General features: G+C 47.5%; 1 protein-coding gene across 3 annotated transcripts in view; it reads right to left on the bottom strand.

The window, feature by feature from the left end:
• The window catches only part of SUMF1 (sulfatase modifying factor 1), a 60,778-nt gene that overhangs the window by 22,108 nt on the left and 19,205 nt on the right, over positions 1 to 19,465 (bottom strand). The window contains exons 4-7 of one of the 3 annotated variants that reach the window (XM_019667134.1): positions 16,580 to 16,662; positions 14,538 to 14,681; positions 13,694 to 13,808; positions 8,804 to 8,917 (exon numbers count right to left, since the gene is read on the bottom strand). In XM_019667134.1, the coding sequence (XP_019522679.1) occupies positions 8,804 to 8,917; positions 13,694 to 13,808; positions 14,538 to 14,681; positions 16,580 to 16,662 (456 nt within the window). Of the gene's footprint in view, positions 1 to 8,803; positions 8,918 to 13,693; positions 13,809 to 14,537; positions 14,682 to 16,579; positions 16,704 to 19,465 lie in introns of all 3 variants that reach the window. The other 2 variants (XM_019667136.1, XM_019667137.1) reach the window with 2 other exon arrangements.

Here is a 19,465-nt window from a genome sequence, read left to right as displayed (position 1 = left end):
AGATGGCTTCAGGATGGGGCCTGGTGTCCAGGAAAGCCAAGCCTTGATTAGAACGGCTGGAACTTTCAGCCGCCGCCTGACCTCAGGAGGAAAGAAGGGCTGGACATCGAGTTGAAGCACCCATGGCACATGATTTAATCAATCGTGCTTGCTTAGCTAGGCATCTATAAAACCTCTGAATGGCAGGGTTCCGCGGGCTTCTGAGTTGCTGGACACAGGGGTGTGGAGGGAAGGGGGGCAAAGCCGGGACGAGCAGGGAAGCTGTGTGCCCCCGACCCCCACGCCTCGCCTCTGCATCTCCTCCATGTGGCTGTTCCTGACTGGGACCCTTTATAAGTAACCACTAGCTGTAAGTGAAGTGCTTTCCTGAGTTCTGTGAGGAGTTCTGGCAAATGATGAGACCCGAGGAGGGCATCATGAGAACCTCCACATTTGTAGTCTGCCGGGCAGAAGCACGGCCAGCCTGTGGCCTCACTGGCAGCTGGCATCTGAAGTGGGGGCAGGCCAGCGGGACTAAGCCCTTAGTCTGTGGCGTCCGACACGAACTCCGGGTGGTCGGTGTCAGAACCAAACTGAATTGAAGGACCCTAGGTGACATCCAGAGAGTTGGAGAATTGGTTGTTGATGGGAACACCCCCTCAGCCCGCCACATTTGGTGTCAGAAGTGTGAGTAAAAACAGTTCAGCCCCTTTATAATCCATTGATATAAAAGCACATCATGTAAAGTCCTGGCCTTAAGATAGGCTACAAGCAGAAAGTATCAGCAGGAAAACTACAATGGTCCAACAGGGTGAGCCGAGGCACCACCAGGGAGCCACCACGCAGGCCAGGGCGGTGGGAGCACCAGCACCCAGCCCGGGTCCCGTCACTTTACTCGGCCTGAGCGTCCTCACTTGGGAACTGCAGCTGCTGCCCTGGAGACCTTAGGAGGTCCTGTCATCACCACCACTCAACACAAGTGGGGCGTCCATCCGATCCTTCCACCTTGAAGCTTCACCACCCCAGTCACTTCGCTTCCTCCAGGGTCCGTTCCATAAATGCATGCCAAGATGGGAGATAAGCAACACAGTCTTCTTTCAGGGGCCTCATTCAGAGACCTTAACTTGTTTTTTAAATTGTGGTGAAATACACATAACATAAAATTTGCCACTTTAACCATTTTTAAGTGCACAGTTCAGTGATATGAAGTACAAACTGCTGTGCAGCCATCACCACCATCCAAGTCCAGAACTCTTTTCATCTTGCAGAAATGAACCTCTACCCATTAAACACTATCTCCCGATTCTCCCCTCCTCCAGATCCCTGGGAGCCACCATTCTGCCTTTTGTCTCTACGAATTTGACTCTCTACGTACCTTATATAAGCAAACTCATAAAGTAGTTGTCTTTTCATGATTGGATTATGTCACTTTGCATAATATCCTCAAGGTTCACCCATGTTGTAGCAGGGAACAGAATTTCCTTCCTTTTTAAGGCTGGATAATATTCCACTGCATGTATAGACCACATTTTCATCTGTTAATAGACACTTGGTTGCTTCCACCTTTTGGCTGTTGTGAATAATGCTGTTGTGAAAATACGTGTACAAATATCTCTTCAAGGCCCTGCTTTCGATTCTTTGGAAATATACCCTAAGTGGAATCGCTGGATTGTATAGTTCTATTTTTAATATTCTGAGGAACCTCCATGCTGTTTTCCATGGCAACTGCACCATTTTACATTCCTACCAACAGTGCACAAGGGTTCCAATTTCTCCATATCCTTACCAACACTTGTTGTTTTCTATTTCTTTAAATAGTAGCCATCCTAGTGGGTACAAGGTGGCCATGGGCCTCAATTTTTATAGCCGCTCTATTCTACTTCCATTCAGGAAGGAGAGCGAGAAGAAAGAGCAGTGAGGTCCCAGGAAAATGGTTATTACTCGTACCTATACAACGGTAGGTACATATGACCTGTTTAAAGGCGTGGACTGTAATAATTGTGAAAACAAATGGTAGTTTTTCAACAAAAGGCCATAAAACATCTATGTATTGAAAACCAGTCAACATAAACACAGAAGAAGCAACTATTAAGAGGAAATAAGTAACAGCCTGGATCTCTGCAACAAAGAACGAAGCTCCTCATCAGCTGCAAAAGGCTGTGCCCAGCCCAGTGGAGTGGGCGTCTAACAATGCAGGTGGTCCTTCCTTTCAGCAGCTTAACATGCTGAGGAACAACCCAAAAGAACATCCACGGTCCATCCCATCCTGGGGAGATTCGTTCCAAAGTGCAGAGAAATCAGTCTGCTTCAACCTAACCTGTGTCTGGTCCACAGCAGCATTGTCCTAAAGGAAGGTGACTTCTGGGTCAGCTAGAACCAAGCCACCAGCATCCCAGGGTACACACTAGGTGTGCTGAGAGGTTTGCTCCAGACTCAATCGCTTCCACCTCTCAGAATAACAGTGTAAAGCTGTTTAGTCCTGTTCGCAAAGCCAGCTATGGCTCTAAGCGCTGCTTGAAGTGAGAAAAATAAACACAGCTTAATCTTCCTAAGGGTTTCATTTATCACATTCTCTTATACCCACAACCTCATGTCCTTCAGTGACAACTCATTAGCAAGTTACGTGAGAGAATAAGCAATTAGCTTATACCAAATGGTATTTGTAGTGGAACATTATTTCCAAAGAAAACTCAAAGATTGCCGTGCTTTTATTTTGGACCCTGGAGAGTGGACAAGTGCTAAGTGCCCAATCCCGTGACTTTGGCCCTTTCATCAGAAGCAGTGTTTACTTCCGTCAGTGAGTATAAAGTCAAGACTGTCCCTGGAGACGAGTATTATTGACACCAGATGGCTAATATCTTTCTACACCCCCAAAAAAGTCCACAATAAATGTCTCCACAGATTAGATTTCAAAGTGAGGTGTCACTCATAGCTTGCTGGTTTACTGTATTTAAATTTCCACTACACATAAAACATAGTAATCATAATTAAGATTTATCAAGTGCTTCCAACCACTACAATAAACATTTTCTTTGTGGCATCTCCCTGAAACCCCTCTCTAACTCCACAGGAGGTATGACTATCTCCTCACTTATAAGTGAGGACGCTGATGAGAGTTTAAGTGACTTGCCCCTGGTCATTCAGCTAGTAGGTGGCTGAACTAGGACACCAGGTCTGACTCCAAGACTGCACGCTTCTAAACATCAAGCTCTACTCCTCTTTACGTGTAATAACGACATATGCACGGTTACGTAATCACGTGTGTCTGCTTGATTCCTTGGCATCTGCCAGCTCCACGTGAGCAAGGGGATCGGGTCTGGTGGATTCCCAGAACCCAGCACACAAGTCTGGCATTCAGTAGATTGCCAATAAATTTCGCTAAATGGATAAAACCATATATTTATACAGAAATCACACACATGGATACGTATATATCTACATTATCAATCTGTCCACATATCCACATTATCCCAGAATAATCTGGCAAAAAAGACAATTGAACTGTTCGATTTTTCTCTTCTCAATAACATGGTTATATTTCCAGATCCTTGGGAAAGATCAGATGAGTCGCACAACGGCACAGGGATCACGAAAGGTAAAGCTATAGAAACAGAAAATGGCACTACATTACGTTACAATTCACCAATAAGTCAAACGGTAGGTGCAAAAACCTACTTGCCAAATCAATAATGTTAAAGAACAATTCAGTGGAAATAAGAGGTGAGGAGGGTAAGAAGGGGAGGAAACTGATGCAAAATCTCCAGATATAAGAAGCCAGAGGTACCTTTTCTTGCCTCCCCCTGCTTTTGGAAGAAGCCGCTACATGACAGAGCAATGCATGTCTCTTATCTTTCATCTTCATAACACTTGCAGAAATTCCTGACTTAACATACGCAGCTGGTGACAAAATACTCCAAGGAAGTGCGCAGACCTTCACATTGAGTATTTCCAAACACACCTGGAGTCCAGGAAACCCGTACGAGTCTCGAGATGGAACATCTGGGACTGAGTCCTGACTGTGCAAATCAAGTTCCAAATCTGGGGCAAAGTCTACACCGCTCTCCACTCCCAGAATTTTCATAATAAACCAGACGGAGACCACACGCCTCCTTTTGCACAATCAGGAATATTTTGAGAATACGAGAAATAAAGACAGGGAGAGAGAAAAAGCACATTGAGCCCTTCAGTGGGGGAGCCCCTGTAATTGTGAAGTATAAGCGCTTTGACTTGACTCCCCCAGAAGCTCTAGGCAGCAGGGGAAGTGGGCCTCTCACACACAAGGCAGGTCTGAGGCCTCTCTCTTCTTTCGTACCCCAAACACACTCGTCACTAATTATCTGGAAGGCTAGAGTGGAGAAGGGCGTGGCGACCGTCTGCACATTGACCGAGACCACACGTGATTCCACAACTCTGACTGGGAGTGCTGTGGGGGTCACAGGAACCTTGAGTGAGATCACCTGATGACACGAGCTGCCCAGGTGTTAGAAAGGGCTCGCTCCCTGGAGACTGCAGGCCCACAGCAGTCAGGGGCCACAGAGGAGGGGTTCCTGCAGGTGGGGGGGGCTGCAAGTTCCCACCTTCACTGATCCTCCAAACTCAGAGCAGCCATGACACGTTTGGGTGTCCTGTGCTTTGTGCTCAGAAAGAGCCAGTGGCTGTAACATGAGGCTCTGGAGGTAAATTGAGAAGTAGAAACAGTATTTTTATGAAGTTCCAGATAGCAATTGGAATTTGAGCAAGAAGCATGTGTTTGCAAATGTGTTTACAGGATCTAAATATCTGAGCCATAGACATTCAAGCTCATTTCTATTTCTCAGCAGCCCTTCTTTGTTGGATGAGCAAACCTGCTCCAGACGACAAAGAAAAGTGGAAACGGACTCATCAGCTCTTCCTCCAGGAAGATTCCCACCGTCCATTAGGGAGAGGGAGATAAAATTAATTTCCTAAACATAGTCCCAATACTATAATTATTCCCAATTTGTAGATAAGAAAACTAGAGATACAATATATTCTAAGTTTAGAGGGATTCCTTTAATACTAAATGACAGCTATAATCCAAGTTACTGCGACTTATTCCAAGACTAAAGTTCTTTCTCTTAGAAAAAAAGGCTGCCCAAATGATACTCTGTCCCTTTAGGTTTGATCAGTCCACCTGTCACGTCATCAGTGAGGAGGTCAGCATGGCACCTGGCAGTGACATGAGGATGCAGGTGTGGGAAATATGGAAGTTATATGGGCTTCCCACATACCTTTCCTGAGGGCACTACATACGCCCACAGATTAACAGGGGTCTCAAGGTTAGGTAGCTGAAAGGGGGTGGGGGGAGAAGTCACTTTTTTTAACTTAAAAAAATAGCAGCATCAATGGTCACACCCTGGACTGTGTCTGCATGGAAGGGGGTGATGCCATCGTATGTAGCTTCAGAAAACACATACACGCGTACACACACACAATCCCCATAACCTCCAACCGGCTAAGCCCAAACTGACCTTCACTTCAAACAGCCAAATGCCTCAACCTTCCTTGGGATTGTGTGGACAAAGCACACGAGGCTATTGCCACCACCTGCTTCTGCCACAAATGACTGCCCAATAAAATAAATGCTAGTCATTGGCTTTGGCTCCCTGGAAGTCACTGCATAAGAAAGAGAAGTCCCCTGAATAGCCTGTCATCCAGAACACTGACTTTCCCCAAGCTCTCCAAAGGAGCTTTAAATGGTGACTTGCCATCAGCAGCTGTCTTGGGGCTAACATAAATGCACGACACTGAAGAGCTCAGTCCCCATGCTGGAATGTTTGCTGATCACATAGATATGTCAAACTTCCCCTGAAAATGCTTGCTTCTAACTAGCCTGTGCTTTTGAAACGCTTGGAGTGGGAACAGGGATCAAACCTCCCTCATTTCTATGTATCTGGAATTGGCTTTACTGGTTCTTTGTTAGACACTGGAGAGACACAGTCCGGTAGGGAACAAGGCAAAGAAATTAAAACCTCAGAGGAAATAGGAGTTTTAAACAGACCCAGTGAGAACCACCACCGATGTGAGGAACTGCAAGGCTCGAACCCAGGCAGAAGGGAAGCCTGAGAGGTGAGCCTACAGCCCTGCGGGTCTGTTAATTCAAACGGGAGCAACTACAAGGCAAAAAAGCTGCACAGAACATTCAACAGATTCATGGCGAAAGAAAACAAAACACTGCAGTTCAGGGCCTTCGGGAAAGGAGAGTCATGGTCAAAACCCTAGACTCGTAGTTGGCACCCAGACTAGCCCTCACAGAGACTGATGCTCAGCATCAAATCACCTCAATTCCCAATAAAAATCTTATAATCTGAAATAGAAGGTTCCAGAAGCAAAGGTAAATCCTCACTAGAGAAAGATCACACAATCCAGATCTCAATAGTCTTTACAACTTTTCACATACAATGTCCAGTACTCGATCAGAAATAACTAGGCATATGAGAAAACAAGATGTGACTGAAAACCAAGAATAACAAACAACAGAAGCAGATCACAGGGTAGCCGGGTATTAGAGTTATCAGATGCAGATTTTAAAATATGATGACTAAAGAACCACACTGAACAGAACAGTTTAAATTAAAAATACCAACAATACCAAATACTGACAAAGAGAACAGTTTTTGTTCTTTTTCTTTTGTTAAAAGAAATACAGTAAATACAGTAAACTGATAATATATGTTAAATCTAACGGTAGGAACATGGGTGCCTGTTATACTATTTTGTGTGCTTCCCTGAATTTTTGTAACATGTCATAATTAAATATTGAAAAAAGAAGAAAAAGGTACAGCTAAAGAGAGATCAGCAAGGGCTAAATTATTTTAGCCTTCACAAGTCATATTCAAGAGTCTGCACTTCATTCTTCAGACAAGAACCAACTGAAGGATTCTAACTAGAGGAGGGGCGGTGCTAGATTTGCTCTCTGTCAGGATGGTTCTAGCAGCCACGGAGCAGAGGTTATGAAGGTAGGGGCTCAAGCGGGAGGCTGATGCAGTCACCCAGATGACAGATGATCGTGGCTTGTCGGCTGCCAGTGAGGGAAAGTTGAAAAGATTTGAATGATGGGGCATGAGTTTTCTAGGGATTTCGGGTATAGTTCTCAAAATCGTTGAATTTTATCTCAGTCAAATCAGGAAGCAAATGAGGCCACCATGACAAAGAGAAGCCTTAAATGAGAACAATTTATACAGCAAAGGACAACATCCAAGAGAGAGCCCGGGACTGGTGAAAACAATGTGAATGTTCCTGCAAATCCTTAGGAGAAACGCAAGCAATTGTAAGCTGGAAAGGTTATAAGCACTCAGCTCGACAGCAGATGGTCGGAGAGATACATTTACAACTTGCCAGGACTCTGCAGCCCGGTGCAGCCCCTTCCAAACAGGCAGATGCTTTCATCCAAGGGGAAAATTCCATTTCGGATTCTCACAACAAAGGCCAAGTCACGTGATGCCAGTAAAAACAGCGTCTCTCAGCCACAAACCCACCGAGAGGTTCACAATCTTGTCCTCATTTTGGAGATGTGGGCTGTCTTTGACCGCTATTCCCCCCGGCCCGGCCAGGAAGTACAAGGAGAATGAGGGAGAAAGGAGAGTTTCTGAACACTCAGCTTTTTCATCTGCACCTGGGAAAGGAGACCCCCTGTGTGTCTAGATTATTCATGACCAGCCCCCTTGTTCTGCTGTGGGAAGAAACCCAGGCATCTCAAACAAATTTATCCCCACTTCTGAAAAAGGGCCTGAGGCACAGAGTCTAACAGTTTCTTCAATTACTCTGAGCTGTTTAACGCTCCGCTGAGAAGAGATGGAAGAATCAGTTTTCTTTACCATCATCCTTCGTGCCTTTTTGAAAGTTTAAGGTCTCAAATTCAGCATATCAAGTTCCCAGTCAAGCTGGTTTGGGTATAAATATACATTCTTCAATCTGACTTATGAATATCTAGTTTGCTAGAGATAGGATGTTTACATGGTGGTTTTGCCCCAATCTGTTCACACAACAAAAAATATTCAGATGTTCTTTTTCAACGAAGTACTTTGCACACACACGCCATGTAGTGTCTCCATTTTTGCTTATTCTGCCGGGAGTGCGTGGTTTCAGAGGCAGAGTGGTATGCTAGCTGCATTCAACATTGTTCCCATCTCGGAAAAAGCAAGACTCAGACAAATGTGGCTGTCCTGAGTTTCTAAGATACGTGATGCGTGGACCTGACATGCAGCGGAGCTCGGGAAATAATCACAAAATGACTCAACTTCCTGACACAACCACCCAGGAAGCACTACCTTTTCTCATTTTCTTGCTCCTGAATCAAAATTTCAATCAGTCAAAATTCAGGCAACTTGCTCAATGATAAATACCATCTAGGAGATCTCACCAGTTATTAGTGACACATTAATGAAGTTTGCATAGTTATTTATATATCTCACTCTGATCAATTCAGGAGACTGAACAGAATTTCTAAAGTTATACGCTGATTCCCTGAAGTAATTATCCCCATCACCATGCGGCAGCGTATAAAATGCTCACAGACACTTTTACATAACGCTTTCATGTTGAAATAAGAGATGTGCTTAATATCCCTCTGGGGAAACTGCAAGGTTAATTCCAAGGTGGTGAACACACAATGCAATATATAGATGATGTATTACAGAAATGTACACATGAAACCTATATAATTTTTCTAGCCAATGTCACCCCAGTAAATTTAATTTTTTAAAAATGATCAATTCCAAGAGTACGTAAATACCCCTCAGAATCACAGGAAGTTCTTGCCACAGGCGGCTCAGGGATAGATCCGCACTCGGAGGATGATACTTACTGGGTTAAGCGTTTCTTCAGCAGAATGGTGAGCGGACCACCAGTCTGAAGTCCACTCCCACGCGTTCCCGACTATGTTATATAAGCCATAACCGTTGGGAGGAAAGGCGTCAACCTACAAATACAAAAAGGAAAAATGCTGTCAAACTACTCATCTTGTTTAGAAAACCTTTTTGGTGCAGAAATGCACTAAGAGCTATGACTTCAAAGCCTGGATATTAATTGTCATCCCAACAGTCAAAATGCAATTTGGCCAATGTAAAAATAAAAATATAGAAAATAAAGAGACATTTTTCGGCTATGAGCTCTCAAGGGGAGTTCAGAGACCTGAGAAAAGTTTATACATATTACATGGTAAGAAAGCCAGCAAATTATTCCCAATAGAGACACTAATATTGATCATAAGTCAAATCTGTATCTGATTGGGGTAGGGGTAGATGATATTTAGACCTTCAGAGCATAACAGGACCTTTATATTGGACCAAATATAAGTCTTGGCGTCAGAGCTCAGCTATGCTGGCCATACAAGGTCTTTTAGCACTGAGATCCCAGGGCAATTCTATGTTCTCCAGCAGCCCCTTCCAACTCATTTAAGTCTCAGCCATTATTTAAGTCTCAGCCATTATCATCAAAACACTGAGGAGACTTCTTTTTAAAAGGAAAATGTGAATTCATTATCCAGCGTATTTGTAATAAGGGGTTTGCAGTCTTTGGAATCTGGAAGTAGGAGGCAAACTGTCCAGTTCTTCAGCCAGCAATTCTATCACATCTCAAAGGCACGTCTGACTGTCTGCCACATCATGTTGTCACAGACACAGAACCAAAGTGAAACAGTTTTATAAGGAGGGAGGGAAGGGGGGGTAAGAGAAAAAACTGTAAATGAACAACAATCAGAACAGTTTTTCTATTTTAGTGACTTAATTTTTTTCCCAACATTTTTCATGGAAATCCTCAAACTGAAAGAAAAATTTCATTTTTTTAAATGAAAAAAAAAAATCAAGTTATCCTTGGGGCTTTTTAAAAAATATTTTTGTAAATTAATGGGTTTTTCCCCGGCCATACTGATGAAGTAGGACTAAAGGAATGAATAAACTAAAATGCCTCTCTATTTGGCTTCAGGTTCCAGGTCTAGCCATGGATTTGGAAACATCTGAGTGCTGGGTGATCAGGATTACGGAGAAATGAGTCTGAGGCGGCGGGAGGCTGAAGTCTTCACCACTCAGCCTCCGAGCTCGGCGTCCATTGTGGACCAGCAGTACCTAGTTGGCGGTTCATCGGGTAATTCCATGCATGTGGGCTAAAGGCAGGAAGGAATTCAAGGACATAAGAGGTCAAGCTGCTTAATGAGGAAGAAAGGAATGCACCGAAAATAAAAAATCCAATTCTACGAGGCAGAGCGGGATGCGAGGCGAAAGAGATGAGTGGAAAGAGAATGGAAGCCAACGCCCCGGAAATTCCCAAGGGAGAGCGATTTCTAGGGGAAGGTGCATCCTCTCCGACAAAGGTAGAGGTGTCTGGGCAGACCTGGAAATTGGGGTCAGAGTTCAAAGGTCAGAGGACAGTAAAGAGGAGAGGCCACAGGTACAAACTGTTCTCTCAAAAATTTGAAGATGATCAGAGAGCGCAGGTGAAATAACAGCAGAAAGGTGTAGAAAGGAAAAGAAGAAATGAATGTGTTTCAGGGACAGAAGGGGCGGGGTGCAGGAGCAATGCAGACATGGGCATCCTGGGGGGCTCGTTTCTCAGGCTCATAGAATGGGGGGGGGCAGTTGGGGCGCCCCCTCCCAGGCGGTTGGCCTGAGGTGCTTCTCAGCCTGTCAACCAAGGTGCTTCTCCCGCGCCAACCCTTATCCAGAAATTTAATCTATCTGGCTCTGTTAAACCATAAGATGAGGAAATAACAGGATCCACTCAAAGGTTTGCAAGCTTTTCCCTCTTTAAATAATTTGAAGTTTAAGTGAGGTAAAATCTGGAGGTGACCACCCCCAAAATTACCATATGTGGACATGCCACTACGAAGAATACAAATTTTAACTGCTCGTTGTTAAATTAATCACACTAACCAAAGCCTCCCCACAAAACCTCAGAAGAGAACAAATGAACATGAGAAATATAATACTTCAAACATGCTTATTTTCAGGTGAATGAGCTAAAAGGCATTAAAATTAAAACACAGCAATAACTGTATAACAGCAGCCTAGCAAAATATAAATCCAGTTCTTTAGTAGTCAGAATAGTTTGCGCAGTTTGAAATCACATGGGAAATAATAAAATACATGAACTACAGGGGAGGGGGCGATTTTACTGTCGCCTACCCCATTATCACGGCTACATTCCTGCTTTCAGCGACTGCATGTGACACAACAGGGCAGCTGAGGTGGACCTGAATCACTCTCTCTGTAAACAGTCTCCATCTAAGATACAGATCTTAAGCCTTGTTCCAAACACAGGTGGAAGTCACCTCTCTGTAGCTGGCTGGCTCCTCTCTGCTCAGGTCCTGTTTCTCAAACCGGTTCTCTGAGGGCTTGTGGTAACTGTTCTAACTCTGTCTTAGGACCGTCCACAGCAATTTCTTCAGGTAAGTTCTGTTGAGTACACTCCAAGCAGACACCTGCTGAACTCCCAGTTCACTGTTCCGACTGGAAGCATCGGCAGTGTCCTAATTTCACTTGGAACTCTGTGCTTTCTGAAAACCTGCTCTGACCTGAGGATTAATGGCAATTTCCATCGGAGGTTCCTGTGCTTACACAGTGATATGAAATCCTTTAGCAGTAAATGCCGTAAAATACTCGTAATGTCCAATACAGCCTTCCCTAAAACGGACCTTTTACTAGAACTGATGGGCTCTTATATGATTTGCTGTTCAGAGGCTTCGCAGTGGCCCTGCGTCTCAGAGCCTAGGATCCGGGAGGGGATCCAGGCTGCTGAGGCCCCACTCGTGCCAGACTCCCTCGTGTGGCCCCTGCCGAAGAAAGCTGGGTGTGGGCCCGACACTCCAGGGCCATCCACATTGAGTGTTAGGGCATCGCAGGGGACGTGCTGCACATTCCTTAGCAGTGAGTAACACTCCGGTGGCCACTGTCTTGCTGTCTGCATCACCCAGCGTCTTTCCTGGGGTCTCCCGAGCATCCTCTTCGGGCGTCTTACCCGAAATTCTGTTCATCCTGCCACACCAGTTCTGCTGACCAACAGTGCCCAGAAGGCTCTGGCAGGGCATCTTACCCATGTAGAGGAAAGGTTGAGATCGCTTAGTCCCCAAGACCTCTAATCACTTGTTTTACTGAATAATCAATGCGTCCGTGAGAGCACCAGCGATCCTGAAGGAAATTTCGGAGGAACCAACTACCAGGTCTGAAGAGTAAATATTTCGCCTCCGCTGAGCAATGCAGCCATTAGCCATTGGCTGGTGTTGGTTCCTTTACCACGTACTTAACCCAAATAAGGAATCTATGTGCACACAGGTGCTCTCATGCCTACTCAAGGGCTACAAATTCTCATGTAATTTATTTTTTACATTAATTCTACCAAAAACAAACCTATCATGCTTTCACTGCTAGAGCTCGAAATATTTCTAAATTTCTGTAGTTCAAGGGTGTCGTCATTCTTCCCCTTTTCCATCATGCCTTGTATGTAACAATATCTATAAGTAACAGACTTAGTATTCATTTATTATTTCAGTGGAAATCTTGGAATCATTTGGTCATGTTCCAAATGACATATCCATGTTACACTTACAAATGCATTTTGGGAGAATTATTTTTGTGTGAAACAAAATTACAAATATTTAAGCAATGACAGCTGTTTGAAAGATTGTTGAAAGAAAATTTTTCTCAGAAACAACAAACTCAGGAAGGTGTAAATCCCCCACCACAAACCTGCTATCCTCACTGTGTTTGGCGAAAATGGGATGTTTTTAACATCCTCATTAGCGTGTGATTTTGCTGGCAAGAGAGCCGTGAGAAAAGAACCCTCGTGCACGCGTGGAGGGAAATATGCCACACACATCCTGGAAACACCTCGGCCATATACCTACAATGCTCGCCAAGCACACGTTCTACTCTTTGACTCATTAATTTCACTGCCGGGAGTCTAACTTAAAAATATTATCAGAGAGACATTTAACATTTATGGACAAGTTCACTGTGCTGTTTGGCAAAAAATCAAAAGTAACCTAAATTAGGGTTTGTTCAAATGACAGGTTATCTAGCTGCTAAAGGCAATGTATGTGTGAAGAACTGTTGATGACAGATAAAATGTTCCTGATATCGAGCAGGGAGACAGAGTAGGGTCGTAAGTGCTGTGTTCAGTGTGACCAAAAGCACCACGTAAAATATACACAGTTACATACACCGCAGAAACACACATGCCGGCATGTACCTGTGTGGCAGGCAAGGGGACTAACCAACCTGGTTAAGTCCTAGCTGTGCTGCATTCCAGCTGCTCACCTGGAGAACAGGGATAACGGGGCCTACCTGACAGAGCTGAGTCCACACTGAGTGGGTATCCTGACCCGGCTTAGCATCGGGCCCGGCACATCGCAAGCACCCACAGCCTACTTGCCACCCTAAGCAGCATCAGCACAGAAAACGCCCAGGGGCCGACAGGGGCTGTCTCTGGCTGCCAGCATTCCAGGCCCTTTTCATTTTCTCCTCTGTGCCCTTTTGGTTTTCCAAAGTTTCTCCAACAAGCAGAACGGAATCGGAAAGGAAAATGCGTTATAAAGACAGACTGCATGCTTGCTTGCTTGCTTATTAGTGTCTGCTATGTGTGGGCGTAGGTGAGCCCAGGAAGGGGGCTGCAGGCTGGTGGAGGGCCGGCCAAGCCTCGCGTGCGTTCCGCTCGGCTCTGCGTGCCCGTCGCTGCTGCCCTCCTTGCAAACCTCGCTACTCACAGGCGCGGTGCCGCGGAAGCCGTCCTCGCCCGTGTTGGTCACAGGAAACTCGCCCTGCCAAAGGTTGGCATAGTGCTGGCCTCTCGGCTGCAGCTTGTTGCCCCAGGGGAAGAGTCTGTCGGGAGAGACACAGGCGTCAGGCAGCCTGGCACACAGGTGCAGGCTTCGGGGCTGCGGTCAAGGGCGGGAGTGCAATGAAACCGGGCCCACTGCTGGCTCGCTCTGAGTGAGCTATTTTGGTTTTCTTTTAAGTATATAAATAAATAAAGCTTTTCATCCGGGTATTTTTTTCTCTTCTGCATAACTAGCTCATGTCACATTCACAACAACCTCAGGAGGCCTGAAATAAATCACGTAACTAAAAGGACTCGGAGAAGGCTGGGGTAGCCGGCATCGTTCTGCACTTATATGGTAGCGTGATCAGGCACCGTCACACCACACGTTCATAAAGGCTTCGCTGTTTTAAGGAGCCTTGCCTAGAAGATGTGACCCAAACATGCGCCTTCTATCTCATGGCTCTGGAAGTGGAGAAGCACCACTGCCACCGGAGACGTCTAATGTGAGTGAATGCTAAGGCAAGGCAGCTGGCCCGCAGGCTCTAAGGAAGACCATGTAACCCGGGGGCCTGGACTGCTGGGGCGTTTAGGGGCTGCAGGGCGCCACCTCGCCAGACACTTGGCTTTGTGGGGCTGGGAGGGGTTGGTGGCCCACCCAGCGGAGTCTCCCTAGGAACTTCACGGACATGAGGAAAGCCCGGGACGAGACAGCTGTGGTGGTCATTTAAACCGACATTCTAACCAAAGCCAGTCCCCCAGGTTCAGGACGAGCCCCTCCGAGTGCGTACCTGTTCTGCAGGCCTCCTCGACAGCTGTACTCCCACTCAGCCTCCGTGGGCAAGCGCTTTCCGGCCCACGCACAGTAGGCCACGGCGTCGTGCCAGGAGACGTGGAGAACCGGGTGGTCTTGCCTGGGGAGAGCGAGAGCGCCGCTGGAACAGGGAACAGGACCCGGCTTCCTAAGTACTCGCAGTCACCCTCAGTTCACTCTGTGACACTGAGGCGGTCCTGGTCCCCAACGCGAGCCCCAGCCAGACCACATCTGTCACCCTCCACCACGGGATTCTGACATCCCAGGCTCCCAAGTGGGTGATAATTCCTCGTAGAAGTAGACTCAAAACATTTCTTCACTTTGCAGGGAGGCCTAGACCCCCACAGAATCTCACCTGGTCGCTTGGTAGGTGGCTGTGGAGATACACAGCCCAGGTACCCCTTTAAGGAACCGGTGCTGCCCCAGCCGCCAGGAGTGCTGTCAGCCGAAGTTTCCAGCCGCCGGCTCCCTCGGGGCCTTCCACAGCTGCAGAGAGCCAGCTCAGAGCCGCCAAGGACTAACCACAGCAGGGGCAGAAGGCCCAGCCATTTCGGCCACCTGAGCCCAACCCCATGGGCTACATACACCCCAGGGCCCCTGCGGGGTTGGCTGGGACTCCCTGGGCCTGCACTGTAGTCATGGCTTCACCCCCTGCCCCGCCTGCTTTCTCCCTGTCCCTCCCGCGGGTGTGGGCCCCTCCTAAGTGCTCTGCACCCCAAGCTCTATCTCAGCGTCTGTGTCCAGAGAACCCAACCAGTGACACTTGCCTTTAAACTTTGGGTCTTTCTACTACAGATTAGCCAGCTAATCTGCCTCACTCTAGCAGATGCCAAGCAAGCGTTTATTTTTTCTAAGGGTACAGAAGGGTGAGGAAGGTCGGGTTAAGGTTGCAAACAGGAGATACGCACATTTACCCAGCACCATGTCACTTTAATTCCCCACTCACTCTTCCAAGTGGACACATATTCCTCCTGCACCCCTCAGACAGCTTTGAATTCCCTGCAGCAATTATACCACGACTTCCATCTATTCTTCCAACGATGTTTATTGAGTGCCTGTTACGTGCCAGCCACTGCTTTTAGCACTGCTCTTCTCAGAAGATGGGCTCAGTCAGTACAGCAGCACACCCCTCTGAGCTTCCCTTATCCCCTTAGCTTTCTCTTCTACTATTAAATTCAGGAAGGGAAATGGTCATTGGGAGCTAAGAGGAACCCCAGAACCGCACGCGTGGCCTTCCACCTCTCAGCCTCTTCCCACCACGGAGGCTGCCAACTCGGGCTGTGCCAGATCCCCACCATGTCTCAAGGGGCTATGGCCCGACGGCTGAGCTCCACGTACTCCCAGGTCCCCGACAATGAGGTCAGGACCCGAAAATGTTGGCAAAAATAGAGGCTGAAAATCCCATCCGAAAAAGTGGGTTAGGAGAGCAGGTTTCTTGGGCTGCTGAGAGGCTGAGTCCTGACCCAAACCCCCCTCCATCTCCAGGGCTTAACGTGCGATGCTATTTTTGCTTGAGATAATTATTTCCTTGCCACCCCAGAGACGTGCTGACCGACTTGCGGCCCTGCGTTTTTTCAGTCAGATGGAAGCTTCGAAATATGTCAGTCAGGACTGGAGGGAGGAACAGGGGCCCTTCCGCCAAGGCTGGAGCGTGTGCCGGGCACCTGGCACCTGGCACCTCACAACCACTCATCCATAGACGGTCTTCCTCACCCTGCCCCGCCCGTGAGAGGGGCACACGGACAAGACTAAACATGTCATGAGATTTGTAACTGGCCTACAAAGGGGAAAACAAATCTACACGACACAACTTTTTGACAGGACAGAGGCGCTTATTAGGAGCCTCTATGAGCTCGGCGGTGTTTGGGGCTTTACGTACATTATTTCCTGCCATTTCACTGTCCTACCAATCAGAGTTTGTCGCTCTCATCCTTTTTCAGGTGCAGATGGCCACTGGGTGCCTTCGCCAGGCACAGGACTCTGCTTGGGAAGGGAGCACACCCGGGACCCCGGCCTCACCTGTGCAGCAGAGTCGAGCCGGGCCCTTCCGGGTGCCTCCAGTCCGCGCCTTTCACAGGTAACCACCAGGGAGCAGCTGCGACCTCAAAGCAACCCGAACAAGCTGAGGTTAGCGACAGCGGCTCTACAAAAATACTGACTCAGTGCATGCAGCGAAAATCTCACCGTCTTCAGCTTCCATTGGAGCTACCACATACCTTTACCAGCGCATTGAAAAATACAGATTTACATGCAAGGAAATCTTTAGCCAAAAAGTATTGTTTCACATCACAAAGCACCACAGTGACCACATCAGTATGTATTTAAATGGTGTGTATTTCCAAGAATTGCTTTAAATGCACTGCTAGTTAATCCTCCACAATGTCTAACGAGTGAGAGACGGGTAGTGCTGCTCCTGGTTAAAAGATGGGGAGACAGGGGTGACCTTACGATGGAGAGCTGGGCTGAAAGTCAGCCAAGGTGGGCAGAGATCAAGTGGAAGCCCAGGGTAGATAGCGAGGGTGCTTTCAGGCAACGCCGGTTCCCTTTCCAGCCCTAAACTAGCTGTGTGGCCCTGGGCAGGCTCCCTCAGTGTCCTCACCCCCAACATGGGAGCAGCCCTGCCTCACCGACGCCCTCCGACTACAGAGGAGGCCGGAGGCCGACGCCGGCAGGACTGGGAAGTGCTCGGCCAACTGTTCCCAGGACCCTAACCCTACCTTACCATTCTGTGAACACAAGGAACAACAGCAAGTGGTCCTCCTTTAGTGACTGGCTCAGAACTTGGCTTTGGAGCCAAAGATTTGAAACATGGCTCTGCCACTCACCGTATAACCCTTGGCACCTACTGACCCTCTCAAAGCCCGTTTTCTCCTTTGTAGATGGAGACAGAACAATTCCTACCTCACAAGGAGGGACTGTGCCGTACACAAGGACTTACGACCATGCTGGCACCGAGCGAGCCCTCAGGAAAGGGCCAGCATCAAGCATGGCGTCCTGACAGGCAGGCAGGACCGGACAGCCACAGACCACCACCATCGTCACGGTCGCCAATACTAACTGAGGAGCAGAGGGGTGCACATGACTCTTCTAATGTCAACTGGGGCAGACTCAAGGTCATCCCCAGGGCACTCCCTGGCATCCTGAGGAGCTCAGATGAGGGGACGAGAAAGGGGTTGTGTTCCCACCGACAATGGCAGCAATCACTGAACACACCAAACCCTGTTCCCGTCCCTTCTTCTTTTCACATCAGCACAATCAAAACATTCATGGAGGGCCGGCCGAGTGGCTCAGTTGGTTAAGAGCTCGCTCAAGAGTTTGAGCTCTGAGCAACAGCGGTTCCAGTCCAGCCCGAGCTGAGCAGCCGCTGAGCTGCCAACAGGTAGCAGGATGGCTCAGCTAAAAAAACAAACAAACAAACAAAACATTCATGGTATTCTAATCACAATTTGATGGAAAAAGCCAGATTCTTTCACTTTTCAACAAAAGAGGCATTATGTCCTCAAAGGGCATTACTGCAAGGAGTTTTCTTTTTCAGAGAGCAGGAGAGGTGACAGCAGTGGCTTCTTCCTGCATCACCTGTGGCGTGCCACAAACTTTAATCCAAGGTGCTCTCCTGATGGGACTGCTTGATGTTTAGGTGCCAGTGACACGTAATTCATTGCCTGTCAGGACAGGACGTGCAGAGAAAGCCAGGTTACCTCCTTGTGTCCCAGTATCTTCCGATCATTCATCCAACTCTACCCCGCCCCCAGCACTGATAAGCTAAGCTACCAGAAGGTTCTATTTCTTAAATTAAAAAAAAAAAAAACCTAAAAGAACTGAAAAAGACAAATATGGCGGAATGTTAACCTTAGTTCCATCTGGGCAGTAGAAACTAGCACGCCTGTTTTTCTCGTACCTTTGTGTTTTGAAACGTTTCATCATTAGCAACTGAGAAAGAAGCTGCTTTATTAAAGCTGTTCTCCTACGATAGACATTTGGGTAGTCTCCACTTCGGGGCTATCAGGAGTTGTGCCACTCCTCTCAACATTCTGAAGAGCTCATGACATGGGGTTCATGCACACGCACCTCTGTTGATGGCACGCCGTGGAGTGGAACTGCTGGGGCTCAGGGGTTCAGTACACACGTGCACAGCTGTAGCAGAGACGGCCAAACACAGGCCTTCTGAGCAGAAGGCTCCAGGCGTCCCACCCCTTCTTCGTGGGGGCGCGCGTGGACTTGGCTTACGGACAGCAGACCCAAGGGCAACTGCTGCAGCCGCCTCTCAGGGCGTGCCCTGTCCCCTTCCCTTCGGTCCTCTCTGGTCACGAACGCTTATTGAGACCCGCTATCTGCCAGGTGCCGAGCCTAATTCCCAAGGGGGTCTTCCACTCCCAGCAGCCCTCAGCATGGTTTCAGACACTTGGCATATTGACGGTTTTTAGATTATTTATCTTATTTATTTCTCTTAGTCAACGGCTACCAAGTGGGGTACAGAGTGTGAACCCAGTCACCTCATTTTTCCTTCAGAAATGTCTACGAACTCCAATTGGTGGGGCCCGGCACCACCTTACACACGCCAGCGCTTAGCTCCGATTCAGTTTCCCCCCATTGTAGACACACACTCTCTCATCCTAGAAAACTGCTTTTCATTTCTCCCAGCATCCCTTTTTTCTGACATCTTTCACACTACCTTAGAAACCCATCCAAAACGGACCACTAGCTTACACGGCTTGGAATCAGAGGGCCACGCAATGATCATCTATCTCTGGGACGTGTGCAGCGAAACAGGGCGAGCAGCCGGGGGGAGGGGACCCCGTGAGAACACTGCCCTCGGCCCACAGCCACAGCCTGGGCTTTCTCCAACAGTCAGACCTGAAGTGAGCATGCAAACGTATATGCACAGTATTATAATATTATTGCTAT

The sequence above is a fragment of the Hipposideros armiger genome, unplaced genomic scaffold, assembly GCF_001890085.2.
Source record: "Hipposideros armiger isolate ML-2016 unplaced genomic scaffold, ASM189008v1 scaffold_483, whole genome shotgun sequence".
Classification (NCBI taxonomy): Eukaryota; Metazoa; Chordata; class Mammalia; order Chiroptera; family Hipposideridae; genus Hipposideros; species Hipposideros armiger.
This window is presented reverse-complemented; position numbering and strand designations above follow the sequence as displayed.